The sequence below is a fragment of the Typopeltis vanoorti genome, chromosome 21 (genome assembly GCF_054136105.1).
Source record: "Typopeltis vanoorti isolate ZY-2024b chromosome 21, IOZ_Tvanoo_1.0, whole genome shotgun sequence".
NCBI classification, from domain to species: domain Eukaryota; kingdom Metazoa; phylum Arthropoda; class Arachnida; order Uropygi; family Thelyphonidae; genus Typopeltis; species Typopeltis vanoorti.
Window position 1 is genome coordinate 63,829,235 of NC_143569.1, and position 26,988 is coordinate 63,856,222.

The 26,988-nt window shown below is 37.2% G+C and overlaps 1 protein-coding gene across 1 annotated transcript in view; it reads right to left on the reverse strand.

Annotated features, from left to right (window-relative positions):
• mEFG1 (mitochondrial translation elongation factor G 1) overlaps positions 1 to 26,988 on the reverse strand; it is a 206,466-nt gene that overhangs the window by 91,092 nt on the left and 88,386 nt on the right. The window contains exon 11 of the mRNA XM_090411581.1: positions 22,827 to 22,973. Coding sequence (XP_090267707.1) covers positions 22,827 to 22,973 — 147 coding nt within the window. The remainder of the gene's footprint in view (positions 1 to 22,826; positions 22,974 to 26,988) is intronic.

Genomic DNA, 26,988 nt, shown 5'->3' on the forward strand with positions numbered 1-26,988 from the left:
CTCAGGTAAAATGTAACACCATATAACTAACATATTGATTTGAACAACTTTTCTCTTGGAACCTTGTGACATGTCTTTGTTTTTGATCTACAAAACTTAAACACAAATACTGTTATATTTCAATGATTTCTCAATTATCCGTGTTAATGTGAAAATCTATCCTGACAACTTCTATTTGGCTTGAACCCAGCTTGTTCTCCAAGTTTCTCTTTGACAATTTTTCTTAGCCTCTTTTCATGTGTGCTTGTATATATCTTACCTTGAACAATGTGTAGGGAAATTCCTTTGCAATTCTCATATTGTTTTATTTCCCTTTATATAGATGGGTACTATGTGAGCTTTAATCAATTCATCTGGAATTCAAGCCTTCGGACAATGCCATCTGAATTAGACAGTGCAGCCCATTTAAAACTTTTATATCTCCATACCTAAGCATTTCAATTCTAGTCATCTTATCCAGTTACCTTTTCACATTTCAGGTTTTAATGGCATTTTTTACATCAAGTACTGATAGGTGCTCCTCACTATACTGCTCTTGATTATATTCTATTACTGTTATGGCACTTTGTTTCATTTAATTATTGTCATTTAACAGTAATTAATGCAAAATAATTACTCAAAACATCTACGATATCTTTATCTTCAGTTTCATGTCAGCTTTATGGAAAAAAGCTCCAGAGCTTTTTTCCATAGCCTGCAGAACATTTTGTTACTCTTCTGATATTTATCTTTTATATTCTTACTAAAGACTTTTCAAGACCAGATTAGCCACTTTTATACACTCTGCTTTCTTACATTTTTCTCTATTCTCTTAGGGCATCTGTTGAATTAATTGTTAGGAACTTTTAATATTTTATTATCTAAGACCTCCAGGGAGTCAAGGATTCATCGAGGGAGGCTGTAAATTATCCAACCCAGCAAATTATTCCACTCACTCACTGCTCTCTGGGAGAAAAACCTAGCTCTTAACCCTTTCTTGACTGAGAACAGCCTTAACTTCCGTGGATGCACCCGTGTTCTCTCCCAGCCTTCCATATAACAAAAAATTTCATCAGTTGAAATGCTATAACACCCATTCAAAAGTTTATAGACCTCTATCATATCACCCTTCTTTCTCCTGTTAACCGAGTCTGTAATCCACATACTCGCAATCTGTCCTCATAATCTAAATCCCATAATCCAGATATAATCTTTGTAACTCTTCTTTGCACCCTTTCCACAGCTTCTTTATCCCCTTGGAACCTGGGAGACCAAATCTGTGCACAGCAATCCAGGTATGGTCTTATCAAAGCCTTATAAAGAGGCAAAATTACTTCTTTATCCTTACATGTCAAGGTTTGCTTCAACATACCAATTATCCTCTGAGTTGTATTTGCAACTTTTGCTATGTGACCTTTGAACTTTAAATTCTTATCCATCAATACACCAAGATCCCTTGCCTCTTCAGTTTCTTGTACCATAACCCCGCTAATATAATATGCTGCTGGAACTCTAATCACGCCAAAGTGCATAACTTTACACTTACTAACATCAAACTGACAGCCATTTTCGTTACCCAGATTTCCAGTCTATTTAAATCATTTTGTAATTTCTGAATATCAGTAGCATCCTGATTGCCCTGCCTATCTTCGCATCATCAGCAAACAATTGCAAATCTGATGATAGACCCCTGCTTGATGTCATTATAGACTGAACAATAATGGCCCAAGGACTGAACCCTGAGATACACCACTGGTTACCTTAAATCTGGCAGATTCACACCCACTGTATACCACTTTTTGATTTCTGTCTGGCAACCATCCCCTGATCCAAGTCAATAGATTATGTTCCAATCCCATATTCTTTTACACAACAGCCTGTCATGTGGTATCCTATCAAATGCCTTAGAAAAATCCAACATTATCATAGTGTATCCATTCCCTTTATCCAACTCAGCCGTAACATTGTTATAAAATATGAGCAAATTGCTAAAACATGACCTTCCTTTAGTAAACCCATGCTGTTCCCTGCATAGTATAGAATGCTTATCTATCCATTTCTGTATGTGAGTTCTTACCAACTTCTCTAAAATCTTCACTACCACACCAGAGATAATAATAGGTCGGTAGTTAACACATTAGTTTTTGCACCACCCTTGTGCAATGGAACTATATTACATTCCTTCCATATATCATTCCTGAACTGAGACTCAAGTTATACAAATGTGTGAAAGGCCTAGCCAATTCAGCTGAACGTTCCTTTAACAAACAGGCAGATATTCCATCTGTTCCTATCGACAAATTCTTATCCAGGTTATGCAAGAACTCTTCAACCTCATTTTCACGAACCTCTAACTCTTCATCTAATGTAGCAGTAGCACCATGCACCTGGTTGATATATCTTAGCAAAGTGAGCACTCATTAACTAAATCTCCTTAGCTTCCGACACTCGTGTACCATCTGCATTCAATAAAGTTATTCTTTCACATTCATTCTTTCTTTTGCTTGAGACATAATGATAAAATTCTTTTGGATTGCCTTTAGCTTGCATGAACAATGTTTTAGCTTTTCTCACAATACTCGTTACTTTTCTGGCCTGAGCTTTATATATTTCATAACACCTCTTACTTTTATTCTCACGATATTCTTTCCACATCACCTTCTTCTTGTGGATCTCTAGCTTAATAAGGCTGCACATCCATTTCACTCCCAACCTATTTATTCTTCGAACACTAGGGATACATTCAGATACCGCCTCATTCAAGCACTTTTTCAAAGATTCCCATGCATTGCTGACATTTTTCCCATTCAGTAACTGATACCATGGGACCAAAGATAGTATTCTTCTAAGGTGATCATAATTTCCAGCTTTGTAATTTAGCATGTAGCCTGATTTAATCGGAGCTTCAATACAAGTAGATACTTCCCAAGAAAGAACAGCATGATCGCTGTCACCAATTGGTGGTAAAATAGCCATATTCTTAATAGAGATCCCTTCTGATGCTATGAACAAATCCAACACTCTTTGACCTCGAGTTCCTTCTTTCACATGCTGCTTGAGAAAGTTATCCTGCAACAATTCAATAAATTCCTGTTCTTTCTGATCATGAGATTTCTCTTCTACTCAATAAATGTTTGGAAAATTAAAGTCACCCATAATAATCATTCGCTTGGTACCCATAAGGTTAAATTGGCGATGCATTTCTTCGTCCCCTACAACTGAGCTGCCAGGTCTGTAGCAACAACCCCACCATTTATTCATTCTGTTAACCTCCACTTCATACCAAATAGACTCAAACTCATCGCTACATGGAACATTATTACCCTCGTTGTTTTCTTGTATTTCTACCCTAACTGGACATATTTATCCTTAAAGACAATTACCACATGCCTCTGGTGGAATCAACCAATATTTTCTTCAGTCTGCCACTGCATTCCAAGGTTTGATTATTGTTTTCAAGCTCGTTAATTTTTCTCCCAATAACATTTGTACAATTAAGTCTACAATTTACCTCAACACTGCTCAAACCTAGATTCTTTTTAAACCTTTCTTAGATATTTTTCATTTCAATATGATATTCAATTTTATTCTGCTGAAAACTAAATGGAGGCCACCTTCTATTTCAAATCCTCTCTATCGTGAACAAGTGTGAATATACTCCTATTCATGTGCCATCTCCTTTCTAGGTGGTTGACTACCATAATGTGACTTATGGATGACTACGGGCATAACAACATGTGGTGAGGACCCTATCTCTTCCACATATTGTCTTAAGTATTCATGACTGTAAATCTGTGTGTGTGTGTGTTCACGGGGCCGGTTTGCCTGTTCTAAGGGACGAAAAACCAGAGTTTCCGGTTGAAAAAACCCTCTACTTCCATATGAGACCGACTAACTCACCTTTAATCACCAGAAAAAGGTTCATCATGTCATGGATGGGAATTGAACCCAGGTCTTTCTGACCAAAAGGCTTTGTCTGAGCTATGGAGGCTCGTGAATATACTACAATCCACTAACACAGTCCATGAAAGTTTTCTTATTACTTGTATATGGGATCTCTATATAAATTTATGCACTTCTTTATGTTGGAACATGGTGTTAGTGATGACTAGTCTGGATCCTTAACAGAAATCCAGCTGGTACTTACCATTATTGTTATTAGTTTTGTCCTTTTCTCCAAATTTTTCCAACCGATTTCTATATTAATTTCCCAACTCTATTGTTTAGACCTCCAATGAGGATAATGAAGATCGATCAAGATTAACTCTGTGAAGACTATCGCTATCCTTCCCTTTTTCGAATCATCACTGCCTGAATATAACATCTTGTAGTCATTATTTAAAAGAATCTCACCATTTTTTTTTCTTTTTTTTTTCAGTAACACTAATCACTTATGTAGACATTCTTCTGTCAGTTCCACTTCTTTTCCATTGATACTTATGTTTATGTGGCTATCTTGAATCTTGCTGATGCTGAGTTTGTTCCAGTAGTTGACTTTTTTTTGCTGTTTACCCCAGTTCCCTGATGAAAACAGCAAGAGCCTTGTTTAACTGGGCAACACTCCAGTTGGCATGACTATTAATCTCGTTGTAGCATTGTCTTTTGGTTTTAAGACAATAAATAAAGAATACAATTTGCTTGGCTAAACCTCAAATTGCCAGCTGACCCCATGTAGAAACTTACTAATAGGGTGCACTATGAGAAACTGAGGATTGGATCCATGTTGGAGGTTTAATGGAATATTATCAGAACCAAGAAAGAATTGAAACTAATTTTAATACTTCCAATATTTCGTCTCATTCACAGAGACATCTTCAGGGATTAAAATAACTTTTTGTAACAACACACACCAATACAATACAGTGATAAATAAAACATGTGAGTGAAACTAAAGTCCTACCTAATTGGTGCACCCTCTATGGGCATTTGCAGGTGGCCTAGGATGCAAAGAGGGATCTCTGATAATTAACGTTTCCCAAATTTTGGGAAGTTTTACACAACCATATTTGTTTAAATTAGATTGATTCCTGAGTACAGATGAAGATTCAAAAAACAGTCTTTCTTTTTTGAATTTACTATGGTGGAGCATGATGTTTTTTTTCCAGGAGATTCTGAGGGTTATATCCAAAACATGGTCTGTAAGGCCAGATTGACCATAATCGTGATTGCAGATGTATGACTTGTGTTCTTCTAACCGGATAGTTGCTGATCTGCCTGTCTGTCTGAAGTAAGCCAGCTTACAGGAACAAGGTACTCTATATACTCCAGGCACTGAGAGAGGAGGGAGCTGATCTTTGGTGGAACAGATAAGGGTAGTAAGTTTACAGTGGGGCTTAAATGCTATATGGAGGTTGTACTTTTTTTAACAACCTGGCTATTTTTTCTGATGCGCCATGGATGTAAGGAATGGTGATGGCATTTATGAAGTCCTTCTGAAGAGATGGTCGGGGAATTGATTATTTTTTTAATTCTGTAATTGCTGTAGCCATTGGAAAGGAAGGTGTTGTATATGTGTTTGAGTTCAGTTGAAAGGGCAGTTTCACTGGAACAAAGATTGTGGGGCTCTATTGGTTAGAGCTTTAATAATGCCATATTGTTGAGTGGGGAGAGGGAGAGTTTGTGAATGTATCTGCCTGTATGAGTAGGTTTTCTATATACAGAGAAAGAAAGGTTACCATTAGGAAGGTGTGTTACTAAGGTGTCTAGGAAGGGTATTGTTATTTTCCTTTTCCATCATAAACTGGATTCTTGGATAGATGTAGGCTATTGAGGTGACTGAGGAAGGAGTCTAATGTGTCTGGGCCATGAGGCCAAATAGAGGACACATCATCTACATATCTTAGCCAGATAGAAGGTTTTAGAGGGGGATCAGTCTATGGCTCGTTTTTCAAAATTTTCCATGTAAAAATTGGCAAGGGGCCCTTTCAACCAAACTCAAACACACACACAACACCTTCTTTCCAATGGCTACAGCGATTACAGAATTAAAAAAAAAATAATCAATTCCTTCCCCATTCCCAGACCATCTCTTTAAAAGGACTTCATAAATGCCATCACCATTCTTTACATTCGTGACACATCAGAAAAAATAGCCAGGCTGTTAAAAAAAGTACAACCTCCATACAGCATTTAAGCCCCCACTGTAAACTTACTACCCTTACCCATTCCACCAAAAGATCAGCTCCCTCATCTCTCAGTGCCTGGAGTATTTAGAGTACCTTGTTCCTGTAAGCTGGCTTACTTTGGACAGACAAGCAGATCAGCAACCATCTGGTTAGAAGAACACAAGTCATACATCTGTAATCACGATTATGGTCAATCTGGCCTTACACACCATGTTTTGGATATAACCCACAGGATCTCCTGGGGAAAAACCACCATGCTCCACCATAATAAATTAAAAACAGAAAGACTGTTTTTTTTTGAATCTGCATCTGCACTCAGGAATCAACCTAATTTAATCAAATATGGTTGCATAAAACTTCCCAAAATTTGGGAAACATTAATTATCAGAGATCCCGCTTTACATCCAAGACCACCTGCAAATGCTCATAGAGGGTGCACCACTTAGATAGGAACTTTAGTTTCACTTGTGTTTTACTTATCACTATATTGTATTTGTGTGTGTGTGTGTTGTTACAAAAAGTTATTTTACTCCCTGAAGATGTCTCTGTGAATGAGACGAAATATTGGAAGTATTAAAATAAGTTTTAATTCTTTCTTGGTTCTGATAATATTCCATTAAACGTCCCACATGAATTCTTCACAGCACTTAAGCCTCAACATACCAATTCTAATCATTCATGAGGATTGGATGTTAGGTGAGAAGCCACAATTGGTTCTCTGCATTCCTTAAAAGGCTACGTGGAGTTTTCCTAAACGCAACCTCCTACTAAAGAGATTTAAGGCTAAAATTGACTGTCTCTGAGACAGCTGAGTGAGTGGAAGAGGAATCAATGATCAGCCAAGTGTTCTCCTCTGTACAGCTTGAAGAATTTTTATTGAGATCATAGGTGTGTTGTTCCAAATATGAAAATCATATTCCAAGTTGGAAGGATTTGAGATTTGTACAGAGTTAGTGATTGGATGGGTGAAAAGTAACATCTTGACTGGAAAAGAATGCCAAGTTTAGAGGTCAGAAAAGTAATTGATGAGATATAGTAGTAGTAGTGCAGAAAAGATAAGAGGTAAATGTCTGAGAAAAGAAACTAATCTTGAATTTTATTTTTAGGAATATTAGAGGAACAAATTAGTACAGTATATATAGGACCAACAACATGGTGGTTGTGCTGGCTGTTTCATGGGTATTGTCATCAGATGATAAACAGTGCAAAACTAACTATGAGTCACCATATGGTTTAAGATTATGTATTAAGAGGAGTTTGGTTTGTTCAAAAATAATGAAGAATTTGAGTGGTTCGAGATTAATGTGGAGTAACTTATTTTTGGGTGCTTAAGGAAATTAATTAGTTTCTTTTCTTGATCATTTTCTCAGACATTTACCTCTAATCTTTTTTGCACCACTATATCTCATCAATTACTTTCCTGGCCTCTAAACTTGGGTCAAAGCTGTATAACTGAGAGGAGGCCTCCACATAGTCTTTAAAGGAATGCGAAGAACAGCCATAATGTCCAATCCTCACCTTCTTGTGGTGCATCCTGTTGGGTACCTACCTCGATACAAAACAAACGAGGATGGGCTGGCAATTTGGGATTTAGCCGAACAAATTGTATTCTTATTGGCTTAAAGCAGTATACAAAATGATGGTACAACACAACAAAATTTCATGCCGGTTGGGGCGTCGCCCAGTTAAACAAGGCCCCCGTTGTTTCTGCCAGGGAACCAGGGCGAACAGCGAAAAGTCAGCTACTGGAACAAATCTGAAAGCACACCCGAACTCAACATCATGAGAGTTAAAAATCGGTAATATCAACAAAAGAAGCCTGAATGGCAAAAAAATGGAGCTAGATGAGGAATTAGACAAGTAGTAGGGATGAATGAAACAAAAAAAGACAAAAACTGGTGAGATCTTTCTGAGCAATACATACAAAATGTTATATTCAGGCAATGACAATCAAGGAAAAGAAGGGGTAGCCATAGTATTCAACACAAAATACGAGGCTAATCTTCTTGAATGGCAGTCAGTCTCAAGTAGAGTGATGTGGGCAAATATCATAATGGGGAACTGTACAAAGAGACTTATTTGTGCCTATGGTCCCACAGAAGGTTCTGCTAAGGTAGAAGTGGAGGAATTTTTTGAGGATCTAGAGAAAGCTACTGACACAACGAAAAAGGAAAAGTTGGTCCTTGTTGGGGATCTAAATAGCAAAGTAGGAAGTGATTGTCAGACATACAAAAATATTTTGGGAAAATTTGGAGAAAAGAGCAAAGCTAATAATAATGGCAAATACCTGTTGGATTTCTGCTCAGGACATGGACTGGTTATTACTAACACCATGTTCCAACATAAAAATATGCACAAATTCACATGGAGAGAAGAGGCAAGGAATAAGAAAAGTCTCATTGACTATGCTATTGTCGATAGTGATATTTTCTCCCTGGTGCAGAACACCAGAGTGTACAGAGGATTTGAAATTGGAAGTGATAGCTATTTAGTCTTGAGCAGGATAAAATTGAATTTCATATTGAAAAGAATGACACATAAGAAAGTCTTAAAGCGAATAAATGTTGAGCAGCTCTCAGATGTGAACTGGTGAACTGCAGACTAAAATACACAAAGATTATTGAAGAAAAAATGAAACAGTTGGAGAACAAGAAACAAACCTTGGAGATTCAGTGGCAAACTCTGAAGAAAACATTGATTGATTCTGCCAGAGAGGCATGTGGTGAGGTTGTCTGCAAGGATAAAAAAATCAGAACTCCCTGGTGGATACAGGAAGTTAAAGAGGCAGTGAAGGAAAAGAAGAAAGCATATCAAAAGTTCCTGGCAAATAAATCAGCTTGTGCTCTTAGAGAATACAGAGACAAATGTAAGAAAGCTAAACAGTGTGTAAAAGTAGCTAAACAAAAGTCACGGGAGGACTTTGGCAAGAACATAGAAATAAATATCAAGAAGGTGGCAAAATATTCTGGAGGTTGTTGAAGAAGCTTATAAATGGAGGAAAGAATGCAGTAAAATGAGTTAGAGATGATAAAGGTGACATGAAAACGGGAGAAAAAGATATCCTTGAAGTATGGAGTAATTACTTCAAAAAATTACTAAATGAAACAAGCAGTGATAGCATAGTGGTAAAAATCACTCAACAGGCATACAGTCAGGAATACATATCCATACTTGAAGTATAAAAAGCCAACAAAGGCTTGAAATGTGATAAGGCAGCAGGAGTAGATGATATTCGACCAGAAATGCTGAAGTATGATGGTATAAAAATCTTTCAGTGGCTGCGCTGCATAGTTCAGAAGGCCTGGACAGAGGGACGAATTCCTGATGATTGGAGTAGAGCTCTAATAGTATCCATATATAAAAAGGGAAATAAAACAGAATGTAAGAATTAGAGAGGAATTTCCCTACTAAGTGTTCCGGGCAAGATTTATGCCAGTATACTTGAGAAACGGTTGAGAACAATTGTGGAAGAAAAGCTTGGTGAAGAACAAGCTGGATTCAGGCCAAATAGAGGCTGTCAGGATCAGATCTTCACTTTACGACAAATAGTCGAGAAAGCATGGGAATATAACAAAGATCTGTATTTAAGTTTTGTCGATCTGGAAAAGGCATATGACAAGGTGCCAAGAGAGAATCTATTCCAAACGCTACAGTTATGTGGTGTCAATGGGGCATTATAATAAGGAATACTTAGTCTTTATTTGAGTTGTAAGTCAGCAGTTAGAATTGAAGGAAACACAGGAAGATGGTTTTGTTGGATCCTACTTCTTCTAAATCTTTACTTTGGATCCGACATGTTAGTCACTATGATGTTCTTAAACAAAATTATAAGTTGCTAGTTGATATCTAATTCAATATAGAGAAAATGTATATTTATAGACTGCGCCACTCTATATCTGAATTAGTTCAAGAATTGAAGAAAAATCAACTCACAACTATTATTACTATTACTATTATTACGGGCAACTCCAGGGAGTCATTAGACTCATCGAGTGAGGCCCCAAATCATATTCATCACAACTATTTGACATTCATACAGTATCTATCATACCTCGCCTTAAACTCATTCACTGTCACAGCATCCATCACAGACTCAGGGAGTGCATTCCACTCATTCACTACTCTAAAAGTAAAGAACCCAGCTCTAACACCTTTACTAACCACACTTTTGCCCAGTTTCCATGGATGTCCCCTAGTCCTCCCACAACCAGCCCTGTTCTCAAAAATATCTTCTGAATTAATTTTATAGAAACCCTTCAGTAATTTGAATGTCTCAATCATATCTCCCCTCCTCCGCCTATCAACCAATTTTTGCAACCCACAAATCCTCAACCTGATCTCATAAGGTTCATTCCACAGACCTGCTATCATCTTGGTCACTCGCCTCTGGATCCTCTCCACCTCCTCCCCATGAAGAAGAAACCTAGGTGACCAAATCTGAGCACAGTATTCTAGATGGGGTCTTATCAAGGCTCGATAGAGAGGAACAATAACCTGCTTGTCTCTGCTTATCAACGTATTCTTCAGCAACCAAGTGATTTGATGAGCTGTTTTGGTCACTTTTGCAATGTGTCCCCGAAATTTCAATTCCTTATCTACCAACACTCCTAAATCTCGTGCCTCATCAATTTCCTGGAGCAGGGTTCCACCAATGCAGCAAACTGCCGCCAATCTTTTCACCCCAAAATGCGTAACCTTACATTTTGCTACATTAAACTGACATCCATTCTCCTTAGCCCAGACCTCCAATCTATCCAAATCATCCTGCAAAATTTTGACGTCATCTGCATTCACTATTGCCCTACCCAACTTTGCATCATCCGCAAACAAATGAACTGTTCCTCTCAGATCATTTCCTATATCATTTATGAACAAATTAAACAGCAGTGGTCCAAGAACAGATCCTTGTGGCACACCACTAGTCACAGGCCGTCTTGTGGACTCTACTCCCGAGTAAACCACTCTCTGATATCTCTCCGTCAACCACCCTCCTATCCATCTCACCAACCCTATGTCCATTCCCATATGCTGTAATTTACTGATTAGAATTCCATGTGGAATCCTGTCAAAGGCCTTGGCAAGGTCCAGTAGAATCACTGTAAACCCATTACCCTTATCCAGTTCAGCCGTCACTGTGTTATAATACGTGAGCAAGTTACTGAGGCATGACCTACCCTTCACAAAACCATGCTGTCCCCGATACAGTATCCCATTTTCTTCTATCCAATCTTGTATTTTCCTCTTGACTATTTTCTCTAAGACCTTGACAATGATTCCTGATATGGTAATCGGTCGGTAATTTACAACAGCAGTCTTGGAACCACCTTTATGCAGTGGAACTATTTTCCCCTCTTTCCACCCGCTCGGGACTAACCCAGACCCGAGACTCAAATTAAACAAAATGGTCAAGGGTACTGACAATTCTTTAGCTGCTTCTCGTACAACACGAGCTGGTATACCATCCCATCCCACAGATGTATTGATATTGAGGTTATGCAATAGACTACTCACCTCCACTTCATTAACCACAATTCCCGTATAATCTACTGGTTTATTCGTTTCTGCAATGTCACCACCTGGATGATATACTTTTGCAAAGTGCTCACTCAGTAACTCAACTATCTCAACTGATTCAGTTACCTCCCTACCATCGGCATTCTTTAAAATCAATCTGCCATGTACATTTTTCCTTTTACTTGCTACATATCTAAAAAACTGTTTAGGATTCTCTTTAGCCTGCATGGCCAATGTTCTTTCGTAATCCTTTTTTGCTTTTCTTATTTTATATGATTCTATCCTCTTTTATATGATGTTATTATATATACTGGCAGAGTATATTTAACTTACTTAATTTTCCCGCTTTGGTTCGAATATTTTATGAATGGTGCAGTAAAAGAGATTGAGGCAAAATACATTTCATTAACAAAAACAAACATTTAATTTTAAAATCATAAATTTTACACTTAACTTCAATTCAGTAATTAAGATATCACAATCACTTCAGCTTCTCCGATAAGTACAATCACACTCTGACAAGATAAATCTGTTATCTCTATATCACAGTCTTTTCATAGTTCCTTAAGTTCCAAATACAATAAAAATTGCAGTAATACCTCTTCATAAACAGACATTTTTAATTTTACGCTTCTTTTAATTCTCCACGATAGTTACTGTTAACATCAGGGAATTCTAAGATGAAACTCACACACTTCTCTGAACAGAAATATTAAAGTTGGAATAATCTTACCGTTAATCTTCTTCCTTCATCAACATACGCACAAACACTTTTTATAACTGTAAACACTTTTAACAATAAACAGCACTCATTAAAATAAATCTTCTAGCATTAACTGAATTAATTTACGGGCACAATACATATAATCAGATGTTCTTGTATGAAGCACTACTGATTACTCTTGAATTAGGGCAATACACAATAATTCTTTAACTCGGGGTTTTATATGTACAGATGTTCATTCCTCCGGCATTCAAATAATTCTTTAGGCACTATAATTCTAAACACCGCTATCATTAAACACAACCCTGTTGCCTCTATTTATTCTCTAGTTACTTCATACTATGCTTCACGTTTCAGTGTGTCCTTGAAAGGTCGGCCCTGAAAATAAATCTCAACTAAAATATCGCTAGACATTCAGTAGTCACTCAGCTATCTTCCGTTGCTTTATTTGTTATTCAGAAACTTATTAGCTAACTGCTTCTCAACTTGTAGACTTTATTTAGTTGTTTGAGTGACTTGCCGACTCGCTATTATCGCACTGTGATTGCCGAATGCCCAATTGCTCTGCTTCCAACCTAATGCCAATCTCTCTCTAATAAATCTCTAATGCTCCTCTCTTTTCCAGCGTGCCTCGCTTTTTATATCAGTTTTTCCCACCTAAATTCTTCTCGTGATCTCTTTAACTAATTCCTTTTTAGTAAACTTTCAGCTTTCTCCCCATGTTGTTCCAAAAACATGCTCGTTCACTTACATATGTTTCCATGACAACAAAACAAAATATAATAAAATTGAGCTATTGCATAATGTTAAACTTTCACAAACAGGAATAAATAAAGAATATTTATATTTCAATTAATGCACAGTTAAAATATCAAATACAAGTTCTTATAATATTAACATACTAATAAATAAAATAGCTTAATAACATTTAATACAGTATTTTCATTATTAATACATATATCTTGATTAAATAATTAAATATTAGACAAAATTAAAGTAGTTATATGAATATTAAATTGTAAAATAAGTTGTTTACATTAAATAATTACTCTAATCTCTACATAATCAGAATCCAACAGTTTAATATTAAACCTGATGTGAGACAAGGATGTACATTATCCCCTCTTTTATTCATCATCTATATGGATCACATTACGAAGGAAAGTGGTATTAAACATGATATCAAAATTGGAGATATTATTGTCAGCTCTTTGCTTTATGTGGACGATGTTATACATCTAAATTAAATAAATCTGCTACAAGTTGGCAAGCTTCTCAGACTAAATTGAATAACTGTTGCAATAGATATGGTATGAAGGTCAGCAATAAAAAGACAATGAAAATAGGTAGAATCGTTGAAAATGTCAACTGTGTTTTGAATGGAGAACCTGTGGAACAAGTAAAATATTTCAACTACTTAGGTACAATTTTTAGTGAAGATGGTAAATTAAATATGGAAATAGACAACAGAATCAACAAAGCTGGTATGGTAGGAAGTCAATTGAATAAATTCAAATGGAATAAGAGAGAAATTAGTCGGAACACTAAATTAGCTGTATACAAGACAGTGTTCAAACCAGTTTTAACTTATGGATCTGAGAGCTGGGTCAGAAGTAAAACACTTGGCCAAAGACTAGAGACTGCAGATATGAGAGTCCTGAGAAAGATTATAGGCGTGAACAGATGGCATCAATGGCAATATCATATTAAAAACGAAGATATTAGGAAAGAACTTGATATTATCAGCAGCCAGGAATGCATTAGCAGAGCTAATCTCAGGTGGTATGGTTACTTAAACAGAATGGGCGAGGAAAGATTAGCAAAACAAGTGTTCTTTGCCAGGTTGGCAGGAAAACGACCCAGAGGAAGACCAAGATATACTGGGATTGATACGGTACAAAGTGCCTTAGACGATAGAAACATAAGATCTGATAATGTTGGAGTTCTTGAAAAGTAACAGACTGATTTGGAGGAAAATTGTAGAGAGGAAGTTAGTAATGATGTAAATTTTTCATGTAGTACTATCATATCCTGTACATCCCTTAAGGGTACATTTCAGGAATTTGATGATGATGAACTTATTTTTTTTATTGCAGAGAGGGTCAGATGAGATAGAGTCTTTCTGTGTTTATAGCATCCTGATTGTTCTTATCAGGATGCTATAAACTCTTATCACAACACTCAACTATGAGCCGTTTCGACTGTGTGTCGTCTTCAGAGCTCATAGAAGTACTTGCATATTTAAGTACGACTGCTGCCGTACTTAAAAATGCAAGTCCTCCTAGAAAAAAAATCTCCAAAAGGAGAAAAGTAGTTCTGAAAAATTTAAGACTAAATCAAAATGTAATGAAAGCAGAAAAGGACAATACTATGGTCATCATGAACATAGATCACTACAATAATAAAGTGAAAGAATTAGAAAGTATTTTTAACTTGGGTATAGTTATGTTAAAGATACCAAGCAATTTTAAACCTGGTTTTACTCCATTTTTTCCATGTAAGCAAACAGACAAAATGTCAAGTTTGCACCTGCAATTTATGCAAGACTAGCTGATCCCACAGGTAGTGCAAGACCAAGGCAACTCGTGGTAGAGGTGGAGCAAGCTCTGATCACTAATCTTAATATTTACCCTTCATGTCAAAACACATCTCCAAGAAGGGTATGTATGATGTTTTGTATTAAAGGCAAGGGGCCACTACCCAGACCGGTTTCGACCTTTATTGAGGTCGAATGGGAATTCATGCCTTTCATCACTGGCCTCTTTAGATTTAAAAAAAAAAAGTTATCCTGAGAGTCAGCTTGATAGTGAGAGAGGAGGAGAAAAGATAGAGTGGATAGTAGTAGATAGTTAAAAGAGGCCTCAGTCGATCTACTTGGCCTGACTTAAATGTCAGCACCAAGCAGATCTCCGACATTATCTCCCTCCATCCGTTCTTTTCAGCTTTCCCCGGTCAGTCACCTCTTCAGGTGTCTGCCCGAGGAAAGTGGGGAAAAACAAATGAAAGAAGCACCACATGAAAAAGAGGAACTAGTAAATAACATTAAAAATTACATATAACAATTTGTAAGAAACTAGGTAAATTCTGAAATTTCAACCTGAATGAACAGTTTAATACTGAGAAGAATGGGGGCAGAGCCTGGCCTGGGTGATGCAGCCCACAAGGAGCTGCACCGCCTCGGTGTAAGCCTTCGCAGCCCAGGTTCTCAGGATACCCCCTCCTGTGTGGAATAGACATAGACCTTTTTTACAACAAAAATTCTAATCTGAAAGAGGATAAAAAGAAGAAAAAACAAACCAGAATTTTTTTTTCCCCCCTCTGGCAGATCGATACTAGGAGTCAACTGACTTGTTAGGCGAGGTTTAAATCCTCCTGCTGTCTATTGTTGTGGGTTTTAATGATGAGATCTGCTAATTTGTCTCCACGGACGTGGTTTAGCATGTAGAGGCCTCTGTGCAGTGCTAGTCCCACGTCATCCTCTGCATCGATAAGACCAATGATCTTTTCAGGAGTGATTTCATCTATATTATCGATGAACACGTCGTTCCATTCTGCACTGACGACTCTTGGCCCGTTTTGTCCTGTGAGTATCAGTTGAATGTCTCCGAATGTTTCTATTGCTTTTCGTAGTCTCACCTGCTCCTCGGGGAAATCTTTTAAGAAGTATTTTAAAATCCGTAAAAATTGTTTCCAAGTTCCCACGTTTCCACTCGAATATCTAGAGAAAGGGGAGGAAATCATTAAAACCATTTTCTCCAAGTGGGGGATTGTCCGAAACGTAACAATCGGACAAGACGCGGATATTCCAGAGTGGAAGTGAGCATTTCAATCGAGATGAAAACCGAGGTCCCCAACTTGATTTTTTTAGGCTTAGCAAGAGTAATAGTCAATTATCCAGGCATAAGAAAACAATGTTTTCGGTGCACCGCTTTGGGTCACCTTAGCGCTCACTGCCCGAAAAACAACACATGCCGCAACTGCTTATCGACAGAACACACATTGAATCAATGTGAGTCACCGTGCCGTAAATGTGGGAACACATCCCATAAAATAGACATTTGTCCTAATAGGACCCTTGCAGAAAGAGCAGGAGGCGCCATAACACCTGCAGCAGTAGCCATTCCTAAGCTCACAACACAGGACTCTCGAGCTACCGGCCAAACAGTAAACGAATCACAAACAACTGAACCAGAAGAGTTTCCAGCCCTCCAACCGCCAGCTACCGCAACGACTACATTAGGAAATCAGGCAATAACTGGGAGGAACGCAGAAGGGAGAATTAGGAAGAAAAAGAAACAGAACACTAGGAAATCTTATACCAATGAATCGGAAGGCAACAATAACAGCACAGAAACAGAGGAAATGGAAATCAACACCAGTACAACAAAACGACCCATCACGCCGGAAGAAGAAGGAGAAATGAAATGAAATAAACAGGACACTGAAAATCAAATAGAAGCCTCAAGTTCAGATGAGGATGAGGAAGGAAATGAGATAATATCGCGAAACAACACAGAAAATGAGGAAGAAACCTTATCAGAAGAAAACAAAGAGCAAGGAAACAATCCAGAAACTAAGGAAGGAACAAGCTTTGTTAAAAGCAATACTCCAAACGGCTCTGTCATTTTGAAGAACTTTAAGGGATCTCCTAAAATGGCAGAAAAACTATTTCAGATAATGACCACAAAAGGAGAGCCAACTTTCTTGTTCTTTAAGAGGAGCAATAGACTCATATGGGGAGAACTCTATGTAAAAGATATAACCAAGGTCGAGCCCCATCAACTGGACGGTCACCTGGACTTAACAGAGGAAGAAAAACAACACTTATGTGACACATTGAAGTCGCTGACACGAGTAGATTTGGAAAAGAGATACCCATGGATAATGAAGGAATTTGAAAAAAGAACTTTACCAGTAGATACAAACACCGGTTCTTCTCACCCCATTACAAAACCGGTAAAAAGAAAAGAACCCCTATATGAATATTCGAATGTAACAAAACGAATCCTATTCTATCTTAGGAATAAACCCGAGATAAAAAACAAAGTCCACACAGCCGTACAGGAAAAGGGAGACGTGGCTTTGCAATGTAAAGGTGAGCTAGAGAGTCTTAGAATATGGCTCAAGTTTGGGAAAGTCACTTACGACCGAGCGGAATGGAATGAATGCTTGAAGAGAATATGGCAACTTAATGATGAAGAGTCAGTACACATACTCACAGTGATGGAAAACGTGGTAAAAGACTATGAGGAAGCGGTAAGAGATAGCAGGGCAAATATGACATAAAAAAAAAAAAAAAGCCCCTTCTAAGTTTCTTGGTTCTGTTTCTGTATGTTCACGCTTAATCCACATAGGAGGGGGCAGACCTGAGAACCCGAGCGGCAAAGGCTTACAGCGAGGCGGTGCAGCTCCTTGCGGGCTGCATCACTCGGGCCAGGCTCTTCCCCCGTTCTTGCAGTACTTTTCTGTTAATGTGTGTCCTAGTTCTTTTGATTTTCAATTTATGTGTGTCTTCCTGCATTTGTTTTTTTCACTTCTTTCATCGGCCAGACATCTGAAGAGGTGGCTGGCCGGAGAACGCGGAGGAAAACGGATGGAGGGAGATAATGTCGGAGATCTGCTTGGTGTTGGCATTTAAGTCAGGCCAAGTAGATCGACTGAGGCCTCCTTTAACTATCTACTACTATCCACTCTATCTTTCCTCTCCTCTCTCACTATCAAGCTGACTCTCAGCACAACTTTTTTTAAATCAAAAGAGGCCAGTGATGAAAGGCATGAACTCCCATTCTACCTCAATAAAGGTCGAAACCGGTCTGGGTAGTGGCCCCTTGCCTTTAATACAAAACATCATACATCCCCTTCTTGGAGATGTGTTTTGGCATTAAGGGTAAATATTAAGATTAGTGATCAGAGCTTGCTCCACCTCTACCACGAGTTGCCTTGGTCTTGCACTACCTGTGGGATCAGCTAGTCTTGCATAAATTGCAGGCGCAAACTTGACATTTTGTCTGTTTGCTTACTTGGAAAAAATGGAGTAAAACCAGGTTTAAAATTGCTTGGTATCTTTAACATAAGTGAAAGAATTGTTATCCAATATATCAACTTACTTGCCTATAACACAAAATCCTACAGTATCAATTAAAAATAAAACTATAAGTCTGCTAGAAAGCATTACAAACTGGCCTACTGAAACTGTGTCCAAACTAAACATTTTTTATTCGCATACACTAAGACTATACAGGCCGCCTAAGGTCCATAAACCTGGAGCCCTGTTGTGCCCCCCCCCCCCAATTGTCCCACCCATAAAGTAACAAAACACTTGGCATCCAAACTCAACAAACACATTGGCAAGACATCGTCTTCCATAAGGAACACCACACATTTTAAAGGCATTATACAAAACCTTAAATTAGAGGAGAATGATCGCTCAGTAAGTTTTGATGTGTCATCCTTTTCTACAAATGTTCCAATATACAACATACAGCAATCCCTCAATTAATGTGCCTAATGCATTCTTTAAAACATGCGCATTAACTGAAAACACACTAATTGAATATAATAACCTATGGGAAAATGTATAATTTGTTCCTCAGATTTCATTTTTGACGCTTAATTTTTTTTTATAAAAGAATTAGGGTATGTCTCAGCGCCTAGTTAAAGGAAAACCATGAAGCTGAAAGACAATAAAACATTCAGAATATAAATTTATTATTTTTTCATCATCATCATCATCATCAAATTCCTGCCATGTACCCTCAAGGGGTGTACAGGATAAGACAGTACTACATGAAAAATTTACATCATTACTAACTTCCTATCTACAATTTTCCTCCAAATCAGTCTGTTACTTGTCAAGACTCCAACATTATCAGATCTTATATTTCTATCGTCTAAGGCACTTTGTACCGTATCAATCCACCTATATCTTGGTCTTCCTCTGGGTCGTTTTCCTGCCAACCTGGCAGAGAACACTTGTTTTGCTAATCTTTCCTCTCCCATTCTATTTAAGTGACCATACCACCTGAGATTAGCTCTGCTAATGCATTCCTGGATGCTGACAATGTCAAGTTCTTTCCTAATATCCTCATTTTTAATATCCAGTTAACTGCACCAGAACCAACGGTTTGATTTTAAACAGATTTTGGTGCATAACCCTATCTACTCATCAATATTAATAACAGGAATCATCATGAAGAGTGCCACTGTCACCCTCCACACACGTGATTGTCCTTGTTATCTAGATGATTTTAGTTTGTCTTCACTGATTGTGTAGTGTAAAATGGCCTCTGATAATTGCTAGCTTAAACTAGCAAAACATTGGCTGTAAATAATTTAAGGTAATAAATTATTTGTTTACTATTAATTAATTATTTCCAGTGCCCATAGTTTTATGTTCTAGAAACTTCCACATGAATAAATCTGTTCATTTTTTTTTTCTTCTTCCTTCAAGTCTGTTAACTGGTCTTTTTGTATTTGGTTTCTCATAGTATATGCTTTTCTAGTATCATAATTCACTTGTTCTATTTTTCTTAATGCTTTCTTTCCACATATTGCATTTATTTGTTGTGTTTCTAATGATTCTATTTTTGTTCTACATCCATAGGCTACTATCAATCAGACAGACTATTAACTTTTGTTTTATATATACATATAATTGAATTTCAACTTACTGAAACTTTCTCAGCCTTCAGGGGCTGATTTTTTTATTTATGTCTGTTACATTTTCCCTGTTAGCTGTTATTCACAATTATTTAAATTTCATTACTCGTTTTAATATTTTTCCATTTATTTTGAATTTACATCTTACTGGTTCTTTTGCAATCATCATTTTTGTTTGCTCTGTTGAAATTCTTATGTTAAAACTGATGTGATATCTATTGTAACTAACTGCCTTTGAACGTCATCATTTCCTGCAAATAATACTGCCTACTTATCCAAACTTAAATTCCCTCTTTTTGTTTAATTTGTTTCTTAAATTATTTCTTCCATATTTATAATATATAAAGGCAGATGTAAAATAACCACCTTGTCTGATCCATTTCGTTATAGGGATTTTCTGCATTTTTTCCCCTTGACTTTTTTTAAACATTTTTTGTAATCTTTGGTGTTAAATTTAATGAAGGCAGTGCTTTCAAAACATCCCATAATCTGTAATCTTTAATCCTATCAAAAGCCTGTTCTTTTGATAGAATCAGAAATGCAATTCAGTTGCAATTCTGATTCTTCTTTGATAACTTTTGTGCACATTTTCAAGGTAGTGCACAGCAAATTTATTCCTTGATAGTTTTTGGGTTTTCAGATTTTCTTTTTTATTTATTTATTTTTTAAATATTGGTATTGTAATGTTCATCTTTCATTCACTGAATACATGTCTTTCTTTAAAGATAAATGTAATGAAGTTTCTCATGTTTTCAGTAATTTCTTTATCTCAATATTATGGCATTTCATTATAAACTTTATCAATTTCAGTTGTTTATATCTTTTTGAATTTTTTTCCCTTTATCTTTCCGGAGTTAACATTTCTGACATTTTTATTTTTCTTCACCACCATATAATTTAAACCCCCCCCCCCCCCCCAATATTTATGCAGCCACATATTTCTTTTCTCTGATTTTGGATCATTCTCCATATGTTTATGGTACTCCATAAGTCATATTTTCAATGTTTAAAGTAACCCTCCATATATTTTTGCTTTATGTCTCATTCTGTTATTCTCTTCATATCTGGACATTAGTCTCGTCTAGTAAACATTAAATTTAATTTATTTGTTTCTGAAAGCGTTTTAATTTTTTCAGTATACCGAGGTTCTCAGTTTACTTTTGTCCTTACACTTTATATTCTTTAACATTTCTTTTAAATTTTTTCCAATGTTCACATCTATATCCTTCTTATTATTGATATCACATTTTTGGAATTGTTCTTTTATTCATTTTTGGGAAATTATTTTTCTTGAAAAACTCTGCCTTAAATTTAATGCCTTCATAGAATAGCAGGAAAAATGTAGGATAATGTGTCCTTTGAATGGAAAAGACCTAAAATCTGCATGTCAGAACATATTAAAGATATGGATAAAAGAGAAAACAAAAATCTAGAATCACCTACCATAGAACCAATGAAAGTTATCCTCTACTAAGCAGAAAAAAGAAATGCCCTACATGGATCATAACTGTTTTGTCAGAAAATTCAAGGAATCTTCAGAAAAGTTATGCACACCAACCAGTAGAAACCAAGGCATCATCCTAAATCAAGTCTGATCATCATTGATTAAAAATCTCATGCATACAAATCTCATATATGATGCAAATTATGCTTTTACACATAATTCTTGCTACACACGTCATCATGTATGTTTACATGTTGACATATTTGTATACATTTAATAATGTATCCATTATTAAATCATTTTCAACCATTGATTTCATCACATTTAGCATGTATACAATAAATATATCTCTTGTCATCTCAATTAATATTTTTCTTTTTTTTTCAAAAGAAAAACCTATAATAAAATTTTATTTAAATTTATTTATTCAATTTAAATTATTTTCATGCATAATGTTTATTTGCACATATAACTCATTTATATAAATAATATAAAACTGGCAAACCATTTATGTGTCTATTCAAAATTTGTTCAGTTAATTTCATAATTCTTATTCACATATGATAGTTGTTCACATACCAAGCCAAGTTAAATTTTGCATTTTCTAATTTTGAAAATGTAAAATTTTTTGCTTAATAAATTAAAAAAAACTTATTGTTTTTTTCTTTCTTTTCACACACACAACAATTACATTCAACATCTGTACTATGTTTTTTACAGTCAAATACATAAACTATAGCTGTACTGGAACACGAGACACCCAAACTGCAACTGGGAGATTCTTTGACCACATTGAAAAAAAGCGTAAGGGCAGAAATATGAAGAACAACTAAAAAACATGACTATTAAATTATTTCAGGAAATCAACGTATATTAAATATTAATTAAAAGAAAACTTTAATCAATACTTCCTATATTTCAGCAATGTTACATTGCCATCTTTATGGGAATATAAAACTATGATATGTGCACGCATGCACTAACAATGAGCAATTGCTTTTGTATGTATTTTTTTACATAGTCTGAGAACCTTGCTCTAGAGACAATGAAACTTTTTAAAACCACTTCAGGCCTTCAATAATCTCATGCATACAGACCTCACATATGCATATTATGTTTTTACTTCAGGCTTCCAATAATCTTATACAGGGAGCTGGCCTCACACTGGGTAATGAAGATCTCCCACCTAAAGACAATCAATCAATCATGCCCATGACAGGATTCAAACCTGTCTAACCTGTTAGTTGTAGAGCAGATACACTAACCACTCAACAAACAAGGCTGGCATGAGGAGAACAGTTTGATAACATGACCACAGAAAAACAATGCAAGAAAATAAACTACTGTTAGCAACTGTAAGTAAAAAATAATAACTACCTACTTCTTTGACATCTGAATCATATGATATCCTGTATGTTGGATCTTCTCTAGTAAACCTATAAACAGCCTTTGAGAAGTTATCTATATCTTTTGAGTTCTGAGGTTTAATAGACATGGAAATTACAGGATCTGGAATATAAATAGATTCCTGAAAAAAAAAAAAAAAAACAATAAACACCATTAAATTTATCTACATTTATAACCAGCTGTGATGAAAGAAATTAATAAATCATATATCAACCAACTCTGTGCTTAACTTTGAGAATATAACTGACCTTGTTGAGTGAGAGGAGGGAGATTCTCCACGTAGAGAGATGAGTGGTATGACAGAGGGTGAGAATAGCGAGAGAAATATGAATAAAATAATGAGAGTGGGGAGTATGGAAAAGTTGAATGATTGTGAAGTTTTCGGAGATGGTCTCAACTGGGAGGATGAATGCCAAATAAGAGTGGCTGATTTGCAGAGAGAGAGAGATGAGCTGAAAGAGCAGGTGGAATGTCTAGGAAATGAGATGAGAAGTGTGAAAGATGAGATTAGGCATATCAGAGTAGGAGTGAGAGAGAGTTATGGGAATGGTAGAAGAGGAGAGAATAGGAACAGTAGAAGCGAGGGAATGAGAGAGAGAGTTATGGGAATGATAGAATAGAAACAGTAGAAGAGAGGGAATGAGAGAGAGAGTTATAGGAATGATAGAATAGGAACAGTAGAAGAGAAGGAATGAGAGAGAGTTATGGGAATGATAGAAGAGGAGAGAATGGAAACAGTAGGAGAGAGAGAGAATGAGAATGTGAGGGGGAGCACTGGGAGCAGAGATAGAGTGATGTCAGGAAGGCAGATAAGGGGAACACAGAGAGAAAGTGTTAGATGGGGGGGGGAGAGAGAGAGAGAGAGAGAGAGAGAGAGAGAGAGTGATGCATGTGAGCAATCGAGGAACAGGGTGGTAAGAGGTGTAATGTATGGGGACTCAATGATCCGTGTGCAAGATAGGATGCGTGAGGAGTGTTTGCCTGGAAGAACGATAGAAAGTGTGGCTATGACAATTAAGAGTGGTGAAAGGGTGGATGAGATGATTGTGATGGTAGGAACATGATTTGAGAGGTAATGTAAATTGGGAAGCAAGAGATATGAGATTCTTGCTTGAGGTTGTACGAAAGAAGATGCAGAGAGGAAAGATAGTGTGCGTGTTGCCTAGGTATGATAGTGACAAGCCGAGCAGAAGAGCAGTAATATTGAATAACATAATAGCTAGAATGTGTCAGAAGAGAGAGAGGATTGGAATATGTGGATGCTTGGAGAGCATTTGAGGACAGAGAGGAATTGTATGCAAGAGACTGCTTGCATTTGAATGAGGAAGGACGTAGGCATCTGGAGAGATTGCTGTTCTGAACAAGTCAGTGTGTCAATGCAGGGAAACTAGAATGCCCAAGGTGGATGGTAGCATGGATGGCCTCTTGTGGGAATGGGTACTTGGGAGAAGGGGGAAGACATCAGGTAATGCTGAGCCCAGTGGAGTCTAGAGGGGATAATGTTGGGTATAGAAACAGTGGCATTTTTATGCTTTATACTAATGCCAAGAGTATCTGGAATAAAGGAGAGGAATTGGTGGTGCTGATAGCATCAGACTGGCCAAAGATTATTGAGAATTGGTTGACAGAAGAGGATATAATAACAGGAATAGAAGTAGCACAGTATAGTATTTTTCAGCAGGATAGGAAGGGAAAGCATGGTGGTCGAGTACTGCTTATGATAAGTGATGGCTTATGTCCTCTAAGAATGGAGGCTTTGGAAGGCAGTGACATTAATGATTTTGAAAGCATATGGTGTGAGGCAGAGGTGGGCAAGACAAGATATTTAGTGGGGTGTCGCTCTCAACCAAGAAGCACAGAGGGTGGGGACCAGAAGATGTTTAGCAGTTGAGCTTGGCAAGTGCAAGAAGAATGATTGTTTTATGGGAGAGATTTTAACTACAGCAGTATAAATTGGGGAGAGGAAGATGCATGTAGCAATAAGGGAATGGAATTTCTAGAATTCTTAAGGAACAAATGTCTTAGGCATATGTAATAGAGGGAACAAGAGTTTTGAATTTGGTCATAGCATCAGAAGAGTTGATAATAACTGAGATGACATCTCTCCCACCAGTTGGAGAGAGTGACCATGTGGTTTTGACTTGGAAGATGAATAGACATGCAGGAGTATCAAAGAGACGGGAATGTATGTGGAATTATAAGGCAGGTGTTTATAATAGTCTTAGACATCAACTTGGAGAAGCTTCATGGAAGGAGGAATTGGAAGGCCAGAATATCATTCGTGCTTGGGATTTTGTGAAGGAATATTTGTTAGCAGCAATAGTAAGCTGTATTCTACAAGTGAAGAAGAGGACACAATTTGGTGTAAAGTGGATGAGATGACAAACAATATTAAACAGAAACTGCATATGAAAAAGAGGCTATGGAAGAGATATAAGGAGACAGGTGAAGAGCAGATGCATGAAGAATATAAGACACAGGCCAGGAGAATGACTAGTATGTAAGGAAGACGAATATGAGAAGAGATTGGCCCTAAGATCCAAAGAAAATACTAGGGAATTTTTTAGCTATGTGGCCAGTAGGAGGAGAAATGATTGTGGAAGAATATTGTGGGATAAAAATTGGAATAGAGTGACTGATGCAGAGGACATAGTGGAATTGTTCAATGAGCACTTTATTGGTGTATTTCATCCTGGAAGAGTAAATCTTAATACTAGAGGGATAAGGCAGGTTTGAGGTTTAGAGGTGAAGGAGGAGAGTGCGTTCCAAATACTGAGTACTCTGGATGTCAGTAAAACTGTGGGACTGGATGGTATTTCACCATGAGTTTTGAGAGAATGTGCTAAAGAACTGACAGCTCCTTTGACCTGGGAAAGGTGCCCAGGGAATGGAAGGAAGGTAAGATAGTGCCATTGTATAAAGGTGGTAGCAGACTGGAGGTGTCTAATTATAGGCCAGTTTGTGTGTCATCAGTAGCTGTTAAAATCTTGGAGAAATTAGTTAGGGACCATATAGAGATGTCGCTGGGTAGATGAGAGTAATGTTATCTGTGATAATCAACATGGATTTGTTAAGGGGCACTCTTGCTTTAGTAATATGAGTGCCTTTTATAATAAAGTGACAAGAGCAGTTGATGAGGGAAAGGCATATACTAACTTTTTTTTTTTTTTTTGATTTAGCGAAGGCATTTGACAGGGTGCCACACGATAAGCTGATACTTAAGTTGCAGCACATGGGTTTAGATGTCGGGTTAGTCAATTGGATTCAGGATTGGCTGTCTGATAGGTATCAGAGAGTTGTGTTATGATGGAGCAATATCAAGGAGGCAGAAGGTTACAAGTGGGGTTCCATAATGCTCAGTACTGGGACCTGTATTATTTAACCTTTATATCAATAACATTGTCGATGGAATGCAAGGGGATATTCAGTTGTTTGCAGGTGATGTGAAGCTGGGAAGGGTTATTAGTAATAGTGCAAATGTGGCAGCCCTGCAAGAGGATTTAAATAAACTAGACAGATGGCAAGTGAATGTGGATGTCAGTTTAATGCAGCAAAATGTAAAGTCTTGAAGTTTGGGATACATTGATGGGAGGCTGCATACTCAATTGGAGGAGCTGTACTGGAGGAATTAGGGGAAACAAGAGATCTGGGGGTGATGATTGATAGAAAAACTGAAATTCAGGGAGCATATTGCAAAGGTGGTGAAGGCAACCCAGAGGATTGCTGCAATACTGAGGATGCTTGACTGCAGAGGTAAGAGTTATCATTCTGTTGTATTAGACCCGGATCAGACCACACTTAAGACTATTGTTCTGAAATTTGGTCCTCAGGATTTGAAGGGGATAATCGAAAGGGTAAAGAGGCCTTATCTGCCTCTGTACCCTTTCGATTAACTGTCGAAAGGGTACAGAGGCAGATAAGATGGCTTCAGGACTTATGTTAGTTATGAGGATCAGGTGAGGGACGTGGACTGACTTTGGTGGATAGAAGAAGGAGAGGTGATATGATCGAGACTTTTAAACTGTTAAGGCAGTTACAGGGTTGACACTGGAGTGTTCTTTCACTTGGTGGAACAGCGGGAAGGAGCGATGACAAGGGGGCCATCCCTGGAAGTTCCGAAAGGAAACTGTGAGCAA